This window comes from Limulus polyphemus, unplaced genomic scaffold (genome assembly GCF_000517525.1).
Source record: "Limulus polyphemus unplaced genomic scaffold, Limulus_polyphemus-2.1.2 Scaffold985, whole genome shotgun sequence".
NCBI lineage: Eukaryota > Metazoa > Arthropoda > Merostomata > Xiphosura > Limulidae > Limulus > Limulus polyphemus.
Genome location: NW_013666595.1, coordinates 233,601 through 255,662, shown reverse-complemented (window position 1 = coordinate 255,662; position 22,062 = coordinate 233,601). Strand labels below are relative to the sequence as shown.

General features: G+C 36.3%; 1 protein-coding gene across 6 annotated transcripts in view; it reads right to left on the bottom strand.

The window, feature by feature from the left end:
* LOC106461555 (TBC1 domain family member 5-like) overlaps nt 1-22,062 on the bottom strand; it is a 259,839-nt gene that overhangs the window by 26,944 nt on the left and 210,833 nt on the right. For all 6 annotated transcript variants that reach the window (XM_013921391.2, XM_022388548.1, XM_022388545.1 and 3 more), the window contains one exon: nt 12,731-12,837. In XM_013921391.2, the coding sequence (XP_013776845.1) occupies nt 12,731-12,837 (107 nt within the window). The remainder of the gene's footprint in view (nt 1-12,730; nt 12,838-22,062) is intronic.

Below are 22,062 nucleotides of genomic sequence, written 5' to 3'. Positions count from 1 at the left end.
AGATGCATGTTGAGTCTAATCCATGGCAACACACTTGTGAAATGGCCCTGAAACTACATGTCTCTCATGAAACAATATGTAAACATCTAAGGAATATGGGAAAACTCCATAAAGAAGGTGTTTGGGTGTCTCACGAACTATCTAATGATCAGTTTCAAAGGTGTGAACCTTGCTTCGTCTCTTCTGGCGCGTAATGCACTCGAACCATTTTTGGACAGAATTGTCGCCGGTGATGAAAAACAGATTCTCTTTGTGAATATTAAATGCCAAAAACAAAAAACACTTCTAACCCCAAAACCTGGACTCCATCCACAGAAAGTGATGCTTTGCATTTGGTGGGACATCAAAGGAGTAATTCATTTCGAACTCCTCAATCCACAACAAACTGTCAATGCAGAGATCTATAGTCAGCAACTAGAATGTTTAAATCAAACCCTTCATCAGAAACACCCTTCACTCGTCAATCAGAAAGGTGTTCTTCTTCTCCACGACAATGTGGTACGTTTGACGCAACATAAGATTATGGAGTTGGGTTCAAAAGTTCTCCCCCACCCACCATATTCTCCAAATATAGCACCATCAGATTACCATCTTTTTTGTTCGCCGCAACACCATCTTAATGGGTAAAGGTATGCAAATAGGGAAGGTGTTAAAGAGAATTTCTTTAATCAGGGCATTAACAACCTGATTGTAAGATGGAGACTATTTCATTTAATAAATGTTTTGTTTTGATATATAAGTTGTTTTGGATTTTTTCATCTAAAATACAATGACAATTTCTTGATAACCTAATAGCTGAGGTAGAAAATATTGTATAGTTGTTAAAACATATCTCTTAACTGTATTACCCTGTTATTGAACATACAATACCATTTGTTGTGCTAATCTACAAATTTTAAATATATCTGTTCACTCTTTCCAGCTAAAATACTCACAACATAAGTGATGAAATCTGAAAACACAGAACAAAGTTGCACATTTTCAGATATGCTCCATCATGCCAACTTGTCAGTTAAGGATAATGCTAAATACTGAATGTATATATATAGTTACCATGAATAAATTTATTACAAATATATAATTAGTAAGATCATGTCACATAACTGAATTAACTTTCCCATATAAAAAAGATAGCACAGTGCATAAAAACTAATCATGAGGAGATGATACATGCTTATTGTTATAAACTTTTTATGTCTTTTTAACATACTATATAATTAATACATAACAATGGCTTACAAAACAGTAATACCTTCACAAAATGATAGCTCTGTAACTTAATGACCTTTAGACCACTAGAACAGGTACTTCACTCAAACTGTTTGACAGCATTATTTATTGAAAAGACGACTAAAATGTTACTTTTTTAGATACAAAATACATAAATATATACACACACACACACATACACACATATATATATATATAGGTATAAATACATGTATAAGAATTTTGCCGGTTATGTCTTTCGTTGTATTCATTTGAGAGGTGTCATTCCATAAAATATGCATACTTAAATGAGCTTTTTTTCATTCTTATATAAATTTCAAGCATAAACCTGTTTTGTTCTTTCAAGTGCCTAATTTGCCATTTGCACCCATTCTGAATGGTCACTGTTTGTTTTTTTTTACAGTCAGACTACCTCACCTAACATGAGGTGGTCCCACCAGGAAATTGTAAATCCCTTGCATGCAGTCACTGTTTAACAATTAGCAACAACAACCATATACTGAAACACTGGACATGCTATTTAAACATTTTGTTCTGCATGTTTAAACTCTGAAACTGCTTATACAGTAACAGCCTCACTGACTAATTGTTGAGACATGTAATAAAGCATGTTGAGCATGTATTAAAGGACTAGCTAATATCTAGTGTTATGTTTAATAACATATTAGGCCCGCATGGCCAGGTGGTTAGGGTGCTCGACTCGCAATCTGCAGGTTTGAATCCCCGTCACACCAAACATGCTCGCCCTTTCATCTATGGAGGCATTATAAAGTGACGGTCAATCCCACTATTCCTTGGTAAAAGAGTAGCCCAAGAGTTGGTGGTGGATGGTGATGACTAGCTGCCTTCCCTCTAGTCTTACACTGCTAAATTAATAATGACTAGTGCAGATAGCCCTCGTGTAGCTTTGTGTGAAATTCAAAACAAACAAACAATAACATATTGATATTATATGTTACTTCAAGTTCACAATCCGTAACTGAAGTGGTTTATTAAAAGTTTAATGTGAAGAGCATATAATGTGTAGATGTAAATATGAAACCCGCATCCTATAACTTGAGGAATTTCAAAAGGTAAACATTCTTCATAAGATGCAAACTACCTTTATGAAGTCTACCTTTTGTAAGTGCTCAGGTTATAGGATGTTAACATTTTTCTACACTGAAAATGTATTTCTGATAATCTAGATTCTTACCTCCTCTCACATAATTTCTTTTCTTGCTCTCTTTATGCACAAATTTTGCCCGCCACTAGCTTTGATACTCACATGTGAGGCAGCTGTGTGATAGCATGCAAATGAGCATGTGACATCCATCCACCAATAGGAGTGCAACACAACTCCTAGCACAGCTGAATCTCTCTATGCAGCTTAACTCTACTTCACTTCGAGATTGAGCAACATAAAATGAAAAGACACCAGAAGTGGGAAGGAAGGGTGACAAGTGTGTGAGCAGAGTTAAGAATCTATCAGATATATATTTTCAGTGTAGGAAAATGTTAACTTCCAATACAATATCTTACCTCTTCTCACATAATAGCTGGAATCCCTCATTGACCTGGTGTAACACTACCTAGATGAACTCCCTTCACAAAGCACCCAAGGGAATCCTTTAGAGTGTGTGAATAAAGAGTATGTAAAACACACCTATGGGAGACTGCACCACTTCTAAGCCAGGTATACTATTCACCTGTGAAAATGATGTGTCCTAATAAGGGTGGGCACAGCAAACCATAAAGGGGAGTTCAACCTCAACCAACACCAACAGAAACATGATACGAATATCTGGCCCATAGTAGGAAGAGGGTTCTCTACCATTCATCTTGGACACAGGAAGATCGCCCACATATGCAACCGATGTTTGGGCACGAAAGACCGATGCAACTAGAGGATGACATAGGACCTGTGATATAATGTTTGAGAGACATCAAGAGTGAACAAAAGCGAAAGTCAATGTCCACACACCAACAGAAGCAGGAGGAAAAAAGGTTTTTAAAGAGAGATATAATAAGGAACAGGATGAAATGGGCTCAAAGGGAGGAAATTTGAGGACATGGAGGATGACACTGAGGTTCAAATTAGGGAGGGTGGTAGGATGCAAGGGATGGCTAGGGGGGGGGGGGAGAACAAAAAAAAGGGTGAGAACCTGGAGGTTAAGACACAGAAAAATCTTGTGAAATGTAAAGTGGTTGACAAGGCCGTGAGATAGCCAGTAATGGTGGATACCAAAAGCCCCTGGTCAAAAAGTCAAGTGCGAGAGAGTAGGATGGGATGGAGGAAATCCATGATGAAAAGACCAATGGCAGTAGACATACGACTTACATTGGTAAGCTGACATGGAGGAAGGGTGAACAGAATGGGAAATCAAAGAAGCAGCCTGTAGAGAAAGTCCGGCCCATCTGGCAAAGGACTAGACAAAAGCCACATGTGAAGACAGAGTATTGTAAGGGAAGAGATTGTTTGAGGAGGATGGGTGAGAGGGGGTAGAGAAAGAGGTGGTGTCAGTATAAGTGAGCACAGAAGTGGAAACAATGGCTATGCCAGACAAAGAGGTGCCACCAAAAAGACATGACACTGGGTGACTTGTATGACAGAGAGGTCAGAAGGAAGAAGATAGATGAGTGGATAGACACAGAGTTAATAGCCCCCCCCCCCCCACTATTCTGACTGAGGGCATTGACAGCTACAGCCAAAGGATGAGGAAAAGGGGACCAATACCTGAAAAGCTTGAAATTCAGGTGGGTGGTGAATGCATCCAGATCCAGAGCACCCCAATGGGTCCACAGGTAGCCAAACACCTGTGAGTCAAGGAACCACTCTGTAGGGAGAATCTTGTTAGGGAGTGATAAACAATATGCAGCCAGATACAGTATATGACATGCTATCAATCAAATGTGATGATTGTGAGCCCAAAATAGGAGGACCAATGTGTGTCAACAAAGAGACCGTGACCGAATGCCCTCTTGCTGAATGACATACAAGACAATCGTTGAGTTGTCAGATTGGATCATAACCAACTAGTTCTGGAGAGACAAAGGAAAAGGAGCCAAAGTCTGACAAATAATGATCAGTTCCATGAGACTGATATGCAGAAATGAATCTGCAATAGACCTGCATCATGAAATCTCCATATGTGTCCAGATACACACCCAAAGATAAGCATCCATGAAGAGGTGCACCTTTGGATGAGGAAGAGGAACACCCACTGTGATGTTGTCACTGTTCAACCATCAGGCAAAATCTCAGGAGGGGAAGGAGGGAAATGGATAGTGGCATCCAATGGATCTCAAACAAGGTTCCACTGGTGTTGTAAAACCCACTGAAGAGATTGCATGCGGGCTCAACTGAGGGGAATGAGGGCTTCCGAAGAAGCCCATGTCCCCAAGTGAGATAGAACCTCTCACACAGTTGTAGAAGGAGAGGAGGAAACAGTCCAAGCCAGAAGTTTTTTAGATCGCAGGCAAAGGGGAAAAGGTTGGGCTCAGCTGAGATGGGAATTGAAAAATACCCCGAGATGAACAAGATATTGAGTAGGGGAGATAAAGAACTTCTCCACTTTTACCAGTGTGAAGGGAAAAAATGGCATATGAAGGAGCTAGAAGCAGCCAGTCCTCCATGTAATGGTGGAAACAAAGGCCCCTTGAATGGAGAAGATGGGCAAAGGCCTGGACAACCCAACAAGAAATGTAGGGAGCCAAAGCCAGCCAGAAGAGGTAGATACAACCCCAATAGACAAAACAAAGAAAATGTCGGGATGCTGGGAGGATGGGAATGTGGAGGTAAGTATCTGGGACATCTTCCTTTGTCATCCAAATATCAGGAATGAAAGCCCATTGAAAAGATTGGTATGGCTCCATGGTGAATCAAGGAAGGTCTAGAAAGTGGTTCAAGGAAGGAAGATCTAAAATGGGGCACCAGTCTACAGTCTTTTTGGGAACTATGAACAAACAGTAATAGAAACCTGGCTGAGAAGGATCCACCTGTTCCACAGTGTCCTTGTGAAGAAGATCTAGAACACCTCAGAAATGCACTGGCTGTAAATGGGAGCACAAGAAGGGGAAAGGATATGGGATGAGAGGAAAGGGAAGGAGAGGAACAGAAACAATGACTGAGTCCTTTGGAAAGAACCTCCATGCAGAATCCAAGGGTTTGTTGTGAAGGGTTCCCACACAGTGACAAAGCAAAAAAAGCCTGGCCCTTAGAGGAACTGTACCCACTACATAGTCATCAGGACTGCTGGGGGTACTGAAGCCATTGATGAAAGAACTGATGGTTAACCTCAGAAACCCGTGTAGCAGAAAATGATAAAGGAAAGGAAGGAGGGGACAAGACACAGAAACAGGTTCAGGAGGAGGTTGAGACAAAGAGGAAGCCAATGAGGAAAGGGAAGTGTGCAAATGGGCAGACTTAGCTATGATCTCCAATGAGTCATAAAGACCGACAAAGACATCTTGCCTTAAAAAGGGAGCCATATGCAAATCCCATAAGGAGGTTGGGGGTAAATGGACATGGGACACAAGGGCATCCTGACCAAAAAGATCCCATCACCAGAGGAGCCATGTTTGGAGGGAAAGGGTGAATGAGGGCAAATGTGGAAAAAACAGGGCAAGAGTCTCTACTGAAAACCCCAGAGCCTCAGGCAGAAGATGAACTGAGGAAAGGGAATGAAAGAGGGAGGATAATGTGAGAGTAATATGGGAAAGTGACATGACTGAAGTAATGGGATCCTAACCACAGAGAGGCAGAAGAGAATCCAACTGCTGGTAGTCCAAAAAAAGAAACAGACCTATAGAGCATGGGAATCAAGGCATACTGACCCCAGAACGTAATTGGCCTGCAAACCTGTTGGCATGAGTCCCAATATATGGTGAGGGGAAAGTACATGATATTGGCCCAAAGGTGTCTCACTTAAAAGGGAAGAGATGGAGTCAAAGGAAACAGGAAACAAAGACAAAATGTAACAAATCTGGTTAATAAACTCAAGGAAAGGAGGAAACCTGGGCTGTCACTGGATCTAAATGTGACTGTGTGGCATAGGATGGGGGAGGAAACAGGCTGTTGAAATCATCGTTCTCATATTCAGCTACCACTGAGCAAGGCATGATAGGATAATCTTCAGGCCAATCAGAAGCCCACATGAAGGTAGCTAACTCCTAGTGAACCAAGGCAGTAACATCATCTGCCAATAATTGCAGATCCAAAGCCACTGCAGACAAAGGAAGATTAACTGCAGTAGGAACAGCAGTGGTAGTAGATGTAACATGAAACTCAGAATTCACTGTAACTATGAGTGGAAGTAGAAAAATTCACACAGGGAGTACCAAAAAAAACATGTATAAGAATAAAAGACATGTAATATTAATGTGTATGAACTAAAATTTTAGTATTGAAGTGTAGCAAACCTAAAGAAAAAAAGTTCTAAAAAAAAACAAGAAGTAACTGATTGAAAATTCTGTGAAATAAAACATGAGCAAAAAAACATCTTAACACTCCTAGTGCCAATCGGTAATTGAAGATGAATTACACTGTATAGAGGGAGTCAGCTGTACTAGGAGTTGTGTAGCACTCCTATTGGTGGAGGGTTGTTGCATGCTATCACACAGCTACCTCACATAAAAACACGTGAGGTTAGGTGGGAGTATTAAAGCAAGTGAAAATTTGCAGATATAGTTCGCAGTATAAGTAAAGAAAAGCTATTATGTCAGAAAAGGTAAGATATTGTACTGGAATTTGTATTTTTCTCTTTAATTGGTTTTTGAAATACATGTTTTCCCATACATGATTAATTTATAGACATGAAATTCAAGCTAATTTTTTCAGATTTTGTATGTATGTATTTATTAGTAACTTTCATTTTCATTTTAACAAACAAGGAAGTGAAAATAGCACCGTATTTTCAACATTATTGCATGTGTAGAAAATACTAATACTTCAAATAGAATTTTTAATATTTTCTTAGTTCACTTTTACCAACAAAGAAAACTTGTGCCAATATATAAAGATGCCACCTGAATAAAGTTTGAGCTCAATTTTGGTCTGTTACATAAACTAAAGAGTCTAACAATATGTAAAAGAAGTACACCCTCTTTTATAAAATGACAGATAATCAATACATATCCAAAGATAAAAATTTTCATTACTGAAATAAATTAGCATTGTGCTAAATAATAATAAAAGATAAACTCAAGCTTAAATGTTGGATCACCAACTGTACTTCAGGTAGTTGATATTCAGTTTCACGATGACACATTTTAATTTGATGATATTAAACATAACCCTTGTATTGGCAGAAATATTGGGATGTTTTTGTATTAACAGATTATGACATATCCAACAGCTAGGTATTGAAATTAACAATAAATAGCAGATTCATGAAATGTTTTGCAAAGAATATGTGACTGACCCACACTACAAGAATATTAATGGTAAACTTTCAACTAAAAGAGAGAAGCAGTTATACAAATTGAAACAGGAAAAAAGGATGAGGATATAAAATGAGAATCCTTGGTGTTTTCAGACAGAAAATTCAAAGTGTCTTAATTACACAAACATAAAAGAACCTTCCTATGCACAGTAGCCTGGTGTATCAAAATGCAACAAATGCAAACAACAAATGAATTAAAAGATATGTCTGGTAGAGGCACACTTATGCCTGAAAAACTGTAATAAACACCATGTGTTTTCAGAAAAATAAGACACACATTATGATTGGGCTACACATACATATTTCTTAAAGGATGCTGATGTAAAGATAAATGGAACAACAAATGCAAGACACTTATCAATCCATGTAGAGACCTGGAATAAATGTAACAGAGGAGTATAAAATTCCCTTTAGAGTGTCCGATAAACAGGTAGAAAAATATATTAACCCCTCCTGTGATTTGCCCAAGATAACTCTAGCACCCTCCATGTTTCAAAAAATATTTCCTCAAGTTAATTCAGGCAAACCATTACTCATGTATTTTCAATTATGTGTCTGAAATTATTTGTATGTTATCATGTATTACAATCACAGCTTGCTAGATGACATTGGAAATGTTGTTTGAGCCAATCACTATTGGATTTATCTGAATTACGTATCAAAAACTTGAAGAAAGCATTCCTATTCTTAACTGTAGTTTCATTGAAGTAATACATATATTGCATATAAATAAAAAGATATGTAGCATTTATTTATCGAGTATATTTTGTGCAGAAATATAATAACAGGTCATAAGTATAGGCTATCAAAAAGCAAAATAAAAACCTGAAATTTTTGAGCTCATTCCCAAAAAAATGACTGATCCAGATGAACAGGTTAATAAGTTAAAAAAAGCTATCTTGTAAAATCCAATCCACTAACAGCAAATTGAATTTTCTAGGCAGGCTAAATGAATTACTGCATTCACAGCATGAAATGAGGCACAAGAAAAAGGAAGAAATGAAAAAACAAGAGCATCCTCACAAATAGTCATGTTAAGTAAAATTAAACAATTCAGCCAGGTACAAATACATTTTACTGGTGAAAACAACATCCTCAGGACATAACAGTGGGCAAGTAACAGTTAAGGAGATAAATGATGAATGTCAAGAAAGACATTGAAAGGTATAGTAGGTTACCAAAGATCATCAAATGACTGCACATTGAATTTTAAAATGTAAGTAAAAATTATAATAACAACTTATTTTTAAAATGTTTAACTCCAAAATGTTTTGGAGTTGATATTTTGTAACATGTAAAGAAAATGAAAACAATATTCCAACTAAGACTGGGCTTATGTTCTGTAGGGTGTCTACCTATTGACAAAGTTTTATGTTGAAACATTGAGGAATTAAAGCATTTTCACTAAGCACTGGCTGTTTCTCTTCATAAAACAATATTCCAACTTTCATCTGTATGCAACTCTGAAGTCTTGCATGGAATACACTCATTAAATGTTTTTCAGAAATTTTCTACCCCTCCCAAAATATAGGTTTATATTTGCTAAGAATCTATCATTTGTTGAGAATATAACTGTCTACATCTTGTTTCTCACTTGATTGTCCTTCTCTGTTAGTGGTTTCATTACTATAGCCCTTCATTACCACCCTTTTATGATGTCACAGCTGTAGTGTGAACAACTTCCAATGAAGCACAGCTTTGAAAATAGCTATAAACAACGTTTGACTGTGAATAGATAGAGCAAGTTATAAATTATTTATGCCAATAGGCAGTAAATAAATCAGTATGAGCAGATTTATGGTTTCCTGGGAAAGTCTTGGCTCCTTAGGGATGAGAAAAGGAATCTCATAAGAAATTTAGAAGACATGGGAACAAACAACAGATCTAAGAATTTTTAAAAATTTCTTTAAAAAGTTAATTTCATTCTTGAAAATGTTTTCATGTTAAAGTAGATGTGTTTGAAAGCTATAGAAATTTTCTTCAGTGACAATACATCAGGTAAGCTCAGTTAGGTCTAGCCAGTATATAGGCTATAACAAAACATTTCGATGCTTAAGATCCTTATTTATTCAAAAGAAACTATATTTATTACACATAAATTGATCTTGATAATAAATGTTGTTAGCAAAAACCATAATACCAAGTTTGACAAAGGTAACAGTAATGCCATTTGGTAAAATCAGATCCTAAGACACAAATAAATCTGTCAGTTTTTGTTGTTGTGTTTCACAATTTATAGCCAGAATTGGTGACTAGAGCAACTGTCAAAAGAAATATGTTAATGAATATCAATCAAGTTGAAACTGACTAGCTTATACAAAAGAAACTTTCTAATCAATAATTAAAAAAATTTATGTAATGCTAAGAAAAAAAGTATTTTTCAAAACAATGTCTCACAGCTAAAGGTTTGAAACTTTATAACATATAAAATGATATACATAATAACTAAAATTATATGAATGCATTTAAGCCAAAACTAGATATTATTTTACAGTAAATTTAAAAGTTCTTTGCCATTTGATTAAGTATTTGCACTGCGAGAAGGAAAGAAATCAAGTGATATGAGTGACACTCCTCAAGTCTGTCTATTTAACTGCATTAACAAATAGTTCTGTGGCTCTCTTTTCAGTTATTTATCCAAACTTTAGTTTCAATAGGTAGAATTTCCTTCTTCTTAGTGTTTTAATGTTCCTACAGAGATTTTCATTTATTTAACAAACTGTTTTTGAAATAATACACAGCTATTTATCCTGTTGCCTTAATTGAGTCCATATTTTATTCTCTGTATGAAATTATAATGCTTAATATTCAGCTATACTGACTTTGACTAATGGTAGTACAGTTTTAAATTCACATCTTAATAAGGAGTGAATATTTATTTTTCAATTCATTTGTACCTCTCCAATACTCAATCTGGGTACCTTCTTGATATTTAAACAATTTTCTAAATTATGTCTGAAATTCCCTCATTCATATATTGCTTCCTCTTCATTTTTTAAACGCATTTGTAATTAATATTGGTACTAACTGTAGATATGTACATGAATAGCAGTAACAGACATAAGAATGACTAGCATTATCTCCTGTAGCATCTTCCCAAATTTAATATATGCATTCTCTATCTGCTATGATAAAATAAATAGACTCATTTACAACAAGCAACTCAAGATATGAATTGATTTTACATATCAATATTTTGAGATAATCATCAAAACATATTTAAATGTCCTAAAATTAATGAAAATTATTATAATTATATGAAAAATTATTTTGCAAACTATAAGTCTCAATTTTAAAGAAGATAAAAAATACTCCTTTTTATTCATCAATTACCCTATTACAACCAGTAAGTAGCTTTATGATGTCGAGTACACACTTGCATTTCAAAATTTTAAGTAGTAATTCTAACTCTATTTCAACAGTTTTGTTCTCAAAAATGCATAATAACTGATATTTTGTAATGTTGTAAAATATATTTAGTGTAGTTTTAAAGAAACATTTTTAAAAAATGTCTAAACTTTGATTTTTGCATAACTCCAAAGGGTATTGCTTATATTAACGCAGAAACTGTCATCCCTCAAAAATAATTTATCCGTATTTTGTTGCTCACGACTCCTTTTCTGCAAATGATTTTGTTTCTATAACCTTTTATGATGTCATAGTTATGGGCTGAACAATAACTGATAAATTTTAGCCTTGAAACCAAGCAGAATCAATGTCTAAAAATGATTGGATAAAAAAGACTTATATTTCTGAGAAAGCGAGTAAGAAACATTCTCATAAGTGAGACTAAAGGATTCTAACAGAAGTTTACAAAACTTAGGAACAAACCACAAACATGAGAATTTGTTTACAGTTTTGTTTGACATTTTTTCTATCCGGGATAATCCTTTTTTGTTATATCTGTTTGAAAGAAGACATCATGCAAAAATATTTAGAGTGAGTATGGTAAGTTAGAAGTTCTGTGATGGCAAACTACTTAAATGACACAAAAGCTTTATTTTTTTACTTGCGTGTATACCAGTACATTTATTGTTACTCAATTAACACATAGAAGTAAAAGAACTTCTTAGTTGTTGAAAACAAATGATAATTATTAGAGAGAAATTGAGTTGGAAAAATATCACCTAAAGCCTAGGATATGAGTTGAATTGTATTACTACTATTAGTGCTTTATGTTATCTTCACTGCTATGTAACTGCTTCAATAGGTAAAGATAAATAACAAATATAAATGATTGATGAAAATAAAACAAGTTAAAACTCACGGGTTACAAAAAAATGGAACTTTCTAATTGATATTTTAAAAAATCTAGTTTAAATTTTTTCTTTAATATTTTTTTAATAGTTACTTTCACTGTATGTAACAATTTGTATGAATAGAAGAGGAAATAAGTATGCTATTACTAGATCAACACAGACACAACAATTAGTGTTTTGAAAAAAAAAACTATTGGATACATTTACAAGGTTTTAGGCACACAAGAAATAACAGCAACAGAAACTCTAAGATGAAAGGAATTATTTTATGTTTTTGAAAGTAGCTTTTCACAACAAAATTTCAGAAAATTCACAACCTAAAATATTATACGAGTACTAAATCAAACTATATAATTTTTCAAAACACAAACTACAATTATGTAGAAAATGTGTACCAAATTTCATGCAATAAGGTTAACTATTTCAAGTGTAAAAATAAAACAAAGAGGAGTGTCATGTTTTCACCTTACTGATCCATAAATAATTAAATTAAAAGTAAATATTTTTATAAACAATGATTTACAACTTTTAGCTATGTCTCAAAACTCTAACATGTCCTAATCCTAAAAGTTAATAAGAAATATTGTTTGACAAACCATTCACAAGCTTCTGAAATATCATAAAGTTCAAATCATTTATAAACACTCTACACCATTACATCAACAAATGATGATGTTCCCCTCCCTCTTCCACTACAGACTAGCCCTATGAGAAAAAATATTTACATAACAAGCAAAATTAGCATTCTTAGAAAAGGCTGTTTTTAGCACTATAACTATGAGAAAAAAAAAATACCAATAATGAATTAAATATACTTACTAGTGGCTCTCTGAGGTGTAGAGCTAATTCGATTATGCAGTGGACATCAGTTATTACTGGATAATGCATCAAGTAGTTAAGGCTAGAGGTATAATCACCATTCAATACTGTAAACATCCAATGAAAAGTAATTAACAGCACATAACTAATTCAAGTGGTTTCAGAATAAAATAATAATTTATGGTTATCAAATTTAAAGCACTATCACTTGGCTACTAATCTCACTAACCACAAAAATCAATATTGATCAAGATTGTAATAATGATACCTGCTAGTTATTTAACAGCCTATTAACAATCAACAATACACTAATTACATTAATTGCTAATAAAAAATTAGTTATCACATACATAATGAATGCGGCTATGGAATTAATCATTATTAAGATCATTAATCATGTCAGACATCAATCAGCAGTAAACAAGTAAACTATTTTTTCTGATGTATAATTCATCATCATCAGGGAAAAAGGTAGCATTCTCTAGATAAAAAAAATGAAAGCACTGTATTATATTTATTGATATTTGAACCCTTTTGATTTCACATTTGAGTATTTAATTTATTCTGTAAGTCTGTAAAAAACATGAGTGGTTGAACTGTTTGTGCACCTGTTCCTGCAAATAAAAGATGATGCAAGAAATACATACCAGTGTTGGATATCACAAGAAAAAAAGTCATGTACAAAAAAAAAACAAATCCAGCAGTGAAGTGAAATAAAGTATATTTATCAGTATTAGTACAGAAAGACTGTAGATTAGTTGGTTTATAGTTAGATTAACAGAATATTTTAATGTGATTTCCTTAATTTCCCATTATCATTTATAAATATATATATCTCAGTCCATTGGTTTACTAACTCCCCAATGAACATTATAGTAGATGTCATAAGGTTGTTCAAGAAAATCTATACATTTAATTCCACCCACTAAGAGAACTGTTCTGTGTTCACATGAAACCCTAAAATGAAACCAGTCTGACAAACTTAAATGGATAAACAGTCATTACAATGGGTCTTACAGGCCATACTAATAAAGAACATACTTTTTCCTATTATAACAAACCTTTCACATAGAATCCAGACTCTAAGATAGGTTACTAAATTTTTAGAATAATCAGATTAGAAAAACTTACTTTTCTTTAATAAAACCTGGCATTTCACTATATAAATGATTTATCTATATTATAACTACATGTTCAATGATTAAAGTTTTTCCTTTAAGTAAATACTGAAAGTTAACGTTTTCTTACACTGAAAATTTATTTCCAATAGATACCTCTTTTCACACAAAGCTATCTCAACCTTAATTTGCCCTCTAAGCATTGGTAAAAATTTTATTGCTGACAGTGCACCGGTCTTTTATAGCCCTTCATTTTTGTGCAATTTCGGAACATGTGCTGATCTTGTGACTACCCTTCACCAATCATACTGTGCCATCTATACAAACACAGGTAGCTCCCTCTAATATTCTGACACAATCCTCACTTTCAAAAATTGGCAGGTACAAACTAGAAACACCAGCATATCAGTGGGGAGGAAGGTTGGAAAGTGGGTGAGAGGAGTTAAGTGCCTTTTGGAAATACATTTTCAGTGTAAGAAGATGTTAACAGTACTACCTCCCCTCACCCAAAGCTAGAATCCCACGTTGCTAAAACGGAGGGGCCAGTGAGGTGTGATGGTGTGCCATAATATGGAAAAGAAGGCACACCTATGGAGTATAGCACTACTTCTGGAACAAGTATGCTCTTCATCCAGTAACGAACACAGTAACAGTACTACCTCCTCTCACCCAAATCTAGAATCCCACATTGCTAAGATGGAGGGGCCAGTGAGGTGTGATGGTGTGCCATAATATGAAAAGAAGGCACATCTATGGAATATAGCACAACTTCTGAAACAAGTATGCTCTTCATTCAATAACGAACACAGTAATACATACAGGGCAGAATGTAATAGACAAGAACCATAGCCTGAAGAAAGAGATATACAGCACTGTTCTTTGGAGAAGTGCTGTATAACTATGACGTGAAACAGAATAGCATGGAAATAAACAGAATGTCTTGTGTGTAATTGACAATGGGCCCAAATAAAGATAGAGTCTTGGGGCACACCGGAGCATGTCAGTTGCAGTCCAACTGGGCAAAACATCCAGTAAAAATGCTTTGTCTAGGATATTGTGACCAACAAGAGTGATTCTCCCCCTCAAAAAAAAAAAAATTCAGGGGAAGTGTCTTAAATACGTGGTTTGATGAAAAATCATCAGGTAATACAGAATCAGTTCATTGTCACAGATAGTGCATAATTTGTCCACATATGTAGCAAGTGTTAGTATGGGATATAGTGATAGTTAGTTGTAGTAAGGTACCTGATAATTTGATATAAGTATACGTGGCTAGGACATAAGGACTGTAAATTGTATATGAACAGGATAAGTGTGATATGCCCAGGCATAAAACATCCAGGGGAAGTGCCTTGGGATACGTCATATTATGCCAAGTGCAGTCCATCCAGGTAAAAACATCCAGTGGAAAAGCCTTGTATAAGTTTGTAAGATCAACAAGTGTGGACCACCAGGGCAAAACACACCTGGGGATGTGCCTTGGATATATAATATTATGGCCAAGTGTGGTCCAATCGAACAGAAAACATCCAGTGGAATCACCTTGCATAAGATACAGAGATCAACAAGTATAGTTCACCTGGATAAAACTCAGGGTGAAGTGCCTTGGATACATAGGATTAGGCCAAGTGCAGTATGCCCGGCCAAAAAACATCCAGGAGAATCTCCTTGGAATACTATTGGGTAAAGTGCAGTCAATCTGGGCAAAAAACATACAGTGAAAGTGCCTTGCATAAGAAACTTATTTTGTGATCAACAAGTGCAATCAGCCTGGACAAAAACATCTGGGGGAAGCACCTTGGATCTAAAATATTATGTTATTGCATAATCAATAAGTATAACAATGACAGCCTTCTTCTCACTGAGTGGGTACAGATGAGCCGTGAGGTTTCTTTAGTTTATTGCACAAACCCACTCAGGTAGAAACCTCCATGGTCCACCACTCTGGTGACAAGGACAATAAATGGCAAGGATTCCCATGATCCACTAGAAGAAAAAGGGTGGGAGGAATATGTGTTGGAAAGTTCAGAGGTATGGCACACTAAAGACATTGCAATTCCCTATTTTGAAAAGCAGAAAAACCTCGACTGTAAGAATTATGGATCAGTAAGGATGGGCAAAAATCCCCATCTACTTTACTCATGAAGTCCATGAGTGATGGTCCAATATATATAATACAGTGATAATCAAAACATACATATATACATATACAGTACCTGAGAAGTGGCTGGATAAGTCATACAGAAACACCTCATCTCCACAGACAGAGGAATTCTATGGAACAAATAGACAGGAATGAGAACCATGCAAGGAGGCAGTACAAGCCATATAACATAGCAGAGAAGGAACTGGACAAAGTAATTGATTCGAATACAAACGGGAGTACAGGTGGAAAATGGAAGGTAAAGAAAGAAGAGAAAAAGGCTAAACAACCTTCCTGGGCAGCCAATGTCCTGGGATGGAAGGCCCGATTCAGATAGAGGATAACATACAAGGAATGGTAAAGGATGTGGGAAACATCAATGGCATAAATATCGGAATGATGACTGCACGCTAGGAGGGGGAGGAAACAAGCCTTAAAAGAAAGATGGTACAAGGAATACATTGCAATGGGTTCAAAGGGAGAACCAGATAGGGCACGAAGGACAACATCGAGATCCCACTCTGGCAGAACAAAGGGACGTGGTGGATGGACCAGACGAAAGGAATGGAAAAGGAGGGAAACAATTGAGGAAGAGGTTTTCTAGAAGCAAGAGAATGAAAGGTATTCAACAGGGCAGCACTATAATGAGCAACAGTTGAAACAGACAAACCCTGATCACACAACCAGGTGAAGAACTGAGACAGATGAGGAATAGAAGGACGAGATGGTTGGAAGGTATGGTGAATAGGCCAAGGTCTGAAGTAAAATCAATGCCTCTGGTATGAGGAAGGGCAAGTGGTGGGCAAGGAAAGATGCTACACAATGGCTGAGTTTGTCAGATGAGGCAAGGGACCATACAAAAGCCACATGTGAAAATGGAGTTTGGTGATGTTGGGAGTTAAATGCGTCCAGTCACAGTTGTTGGAGGAGCAATCACGACAAGGGTAAGGGCAGGGACCAAAGCAGAGGGAATTACATCTGAGCTGGTCAATACAGAGCAACCAGCAGAACACGACAAGAAGAGGTCTGAATAAGGGAACTGACTCTGGAGAGGAGTCTGATTAGGGTAAGCATACAAGTGAAGATTCTTCCAATCTCAACTGAAAGCATGCACCCACAGAGCTGAGGAGTGAGGAACTAGAGCCCAAAAGGAAGGAAGTTTGGTATTCCAGTGAATGGCAAAAACATATATATATATACACACACACACACACATACATATACATATATATGTATGTATGTATGTGGTGTTCCTGTTGAAAACACACTTATAGAAATACCTGATGATGAAAAGACCACTCCATGGAGAGAACATGGTTGAAATGGGATTTCAAATTTATAATTTGAGAAACATGACATGCTAGAACCATCATGTCCTGGTCATTGGTGTAGTACGGGAGTCCCAGAGTCCGAAAACAGAGAGATCTGGACTTAGCTCCCCTTGCTTGGTGATCTAGCTGACAATAGTGGAATTGTCAGATTGAACCATAACCACCCACCCCTGCAGAAGCGAGAGGATATGATACAGAGCCCGATAAACTGTCAAAGGCTCCAGGATGTTGATAGAGAGAAAAGCCTCCTCGATTGACCACTGACCAAAAATCTCTTGGGAATCTAGTAAAGCCCCATAACCCACCAAGGAAGCATCTGTGAACAGATGAGACTTGGGACAAGGCGGAGTAATGAGAATCTCCAACGTGGTCAAGTCCCTGTTAAGCTATCAAGCAAGGTTGGCTCTGATCCCAGGTGGAAGGTGATAGGATGGTCTAAGGGATTGTAGGAGAAGTTCCACTGGATGAGATACATCCAAAGAAGGGAATACATGTGTGCCCAACCCAAGGAAATGAGAGCTTCCAAAGGAAGCCCACATCCCCCCAAAAATATAACCTCTTGCCTAAAGAGAGAGAGAGAAGGAGAAGGTAGGGCCTTCATGACTGCTCATTTCATATCCCAGAGCCAAGGTGAAGATGGATGGGCCTGACCATTAATGGAAATGGAAAATAAACCCCAAATGAATAAGTTACTGCATGGGGGTAGTAAAGGACTTCTCCAACTTGATGAGAAACTCAACCCGAACAGCATCTCAAAGAAATAAGCAGTTGTGTGTGTGAGTGACTGGACAAAGGAAGAGGTGAGCAGTAGCCAGTCATCCATGTAATGGCGAGTCAAAAAAACCAGCAGGTGAAGACGATGTGCATAAGAGTGTACCACTTCACAAAATACATATGAAGTTGAAGAAAGAGTGAATGGCAGCACCCAAAATTGGAAGACAGAATCATTGTGGATGACACTGGAGCAATTGGAATATGAAGATAGGCATCAATCATATCAAACTTAGTCCTCCAAAGTCCTGAGGAAAACCCACCAAAGTGAGAGGTAAGACTCCACAGTAAAGCGAGATGTATTCAGATAGGTATACAGCCAGAACAGATCTATGATGGGTCTCCAATCTCCCATGTTTTTGGAGACAACAAAGAGACAGGAGTAAATTCCTGGTTAAGTAGGCATCACCTGTTCAATAGCTCCTTTGTGTATGTCTTGAATAGACTTGGCAAGAAGACTGCATGAGGTATGATCACAAAGAGAAGGGAAGGGGATCTTGGCAGTGGATAGAGGGGAAGTACAAATAAAGGCAGAAACCTTTAAATAGAACCCATAAAACCCATGGAACTGTTATGAAGTGTAGCCAAAAAGACACAAACTACACATACTTTAGAGAAAGTACTCATTACTAACAAAACTTAGAAATTTGTAGTCTACAAAGTACATATCAATAACAAACCTACAAAACTATGAAATTCGACCTAAGACATAAAACAATATGCAACATCTGAAGTCCAAAACCACTAAAGGAACTTAGAAGATAAAAGCCCTTAAATATCAAACATATAAGTCCACTCAAAGTATCTATAAGATAAAGGACATGAAAGTAAAACCTACCCTAAAGAACATGAGAACAAAAAACACCCAGTTAACAATAAAAAATTTTGACTTAAATGTACTTCCCAATTAAATGTGACTAGTAATAAAGAAAAAGGAACGTACAAACTAAATATCATAAACAGTGAAAAGAAATATAACGAACCAACACATCCACAAAATTAGCCAAACTTATAATTACCCAAACAGTAATGATCATGCAAAACCAGTATATACACCAAACATTAAACAAAAACAAAGTAATAATCAAACTCTAAATTCAAATTTTAAACCAAAGTAAGCTAGATTGTAAAAGAATGATCAAAATCTAATTTACCAAATACTAAAGAGAGAAGACATAAAAGACCTAAATTATTGAGTGCAGAAATTAGATCCATCCACACAAGATCACAAACTCACTAAACATGGAAATGAGGAATACACACTGAAAAACTTACTCCAGATCTCCTGGGAAAAAGAACAATACCTAACCCAGCAGATTATATGGAAGTGCAGTAACAGGTGAAAAGTGCCTTAAAAAGAAATTTCCACACAGTAGTTATATCCTCCCTCACAAAAAAGCATAACATGAAAAGAAGAAATCATTGGCTGAATGTAAGACACTAACTCCCCACTAAAGCCTGTGCTTCTCCAGGAGACATGTCCTCGAGACTGGTGACTCATATTAGAACCATTGTCTACTATCACGGAAATTTAATCATCTGCCATATTAAATCTAGAATTCATAAGAACAAATTAGAATTCGGAAAACAAACATATTTCTAAAACAAATGAATAGAAACAATGAAAATAAAACAAAAGAAGTTTAAACTTGAAGTTGAAACTGATTTGTGAAATTTGTGATCAAGCACAATGAAAATTTTTTAGTCACATGGAGAACGAGTTAAAACGTCTATATAGTAGAATGCCAATCCAGAAAGTGAGGATTGTGCTAAAATAGTAGATGGAGTTACCTGTGCTGGTATAGATGGTGCAGTATGATTGGTGGAGAGTAGTCACATGATCATCATGTTCTGAAATGGTGCAAAAATGAAAGGGTATAAAAGACTGGTGCACTGTTAGGAATAAAATTTTTAGCAATGCTTTTGACTAAACCACTTTGAGTTTGTGTGTGGTAATGTGCTCAAGATAAAGGTTAAATCCAAAATGGGTGAAAATATATTAAAAAAAAACTGGCTTCCTGGAGTTAATAACCATCTATTTTTACAAACATATGAAAAAAGTTTCAGTAATTTATTTTGAAATTATAATTACTATTACCAATCCAATAAATACATATACACATTGAAAGTAAATACATTAAAAACTTTTAAATATTCATGTAAAACAGTGATAGAATAGAGGTAAGGCAGATAGTCAAATCACTCATAACCACCCATTATGTGACCTAAAGGTGGGATTTAACTATCACTCTAATAATACACCCACAGCCCCAAAGTGTGGAAAGCTTTTTTTTTTCATTAAAAGGATGTGAATGATTGACCCAAAAATACGTAGTATGGCATGCTAACCATTGGACCACGTTGGGCCCTTGAAATGTAAAATGTGTGAGAATATTTTCACTGACAGCAGTATCAGTGATAGGATAAATAAAATGAATATCCCTAAAGTTTTTTAATTTGATGTACCACATGCACCAGGTAAAAGTGTAACAATAAATTAAGCCAACAATCACATTATATAACAAAGAAGTTAATTTAACCTTATGAAGAGTTTATTCAGCAGTTGAAAGTTAACATTTTCCTATACCAAAAATGTATTTCAAATAATACCTTAATAACACCTTAGCTTTATCCCAACGAAAGTTTCTCTTCTCTGCCCATCTAAACATTGGTATTGTTACTCCTCTGTGTTCGTTTGCTAATTTTCTGTAAAAATTCTTTCCAGAGAACCTTTAGCGATAAAGTCCTTCTTAAATAAAACTAGTTTATTCTTTCTTAATACAACTTTGCAACACACTTAATTTCCACAGTCAAGCTATAACTTGAACAAACTCTATAATTCACAACGAACGATTCACGCGCTTAACTCAATTGTCCGTCTCTATCTCTGTCTGCAATTCAATTACATTGTTGCCGTCACTTCTTACCGGTCTTATATATACAAAAAGCGTACATCTCATTTCTTCGTGAATCTTCTAGAATATCATGACGCGTTACCAGCGTCACGTGACTACCGCTGTCGAAACACTGCCCCTTCCTTAGTATTGTTCGTCCTGAAGAATAGCCACTTACATTAAACCAATAAACAATAACTTAATTAAATGTACAGAATTTACAAAAACAAAATTAAAATTCAACAAAATCTCCTAATTTTACGGGATGCATCTTCTTCCATACTGGTCTCCGTCTCGTTGGCTTCTGCTTCATGTGGGGTTCATCTGCTTCATCAGGAAATGTCCTATCATCAGTAACAGTCACATCAGTGGTAGTAACTTCATCAAGGGCTTCACTGTTTCCCTTCTCAAAACTGAGTAGAGTTTCTTCTTCGACAGTGGCTTTTTCAGGTGACACGTCTTTAGCAGCTTCATTTGTTCCGTTGTTCACTTCGGCCCAACTGAAATGTCCTGGACCGTGATAACGCCAAAGCATGTTGGCATGCACCACTTTTGGCTTACCTCGCCGACCACATTTTATCCAGAAAGTCATGTCTGAGAGACGATCCACTATGTCATATGGGCCTTCCCATGGAGAAGACAACTTAGGAGACTTCTCTTTGGTCTTCCTGGGATTATACAACCACACCTTGTCTCCTGGTACAAAGCTGACTTCAGTAGATCTCTTATCATAACATAGCTTCATCGAACCAGCAGACGTTTTCAAGTTTGAAGGCACTTCATGGTGAATATCATCCATCCTTTCCGATAACACTTTCACAAACTCTGACACATTCTCAGGCAACTCTTCATAAGGTGGGCGTCCTGTTAACAGATCCACTGGCAACCAAAGTTCCCAACCAAACATCAACTTTGCTGGAGTGTATCCAGTGGCTTCATGCTCTGCTGTCCTACAGGTCATCAACAGTGGAGGTAGTAAGACATTCCAGTCATCTTGGCGACTATTACAAAACTTTGCCAATTCCTGTCCCAGTGTCCAGTTGTACTTTTCTACCATCCAATCAGACTGTGGGTG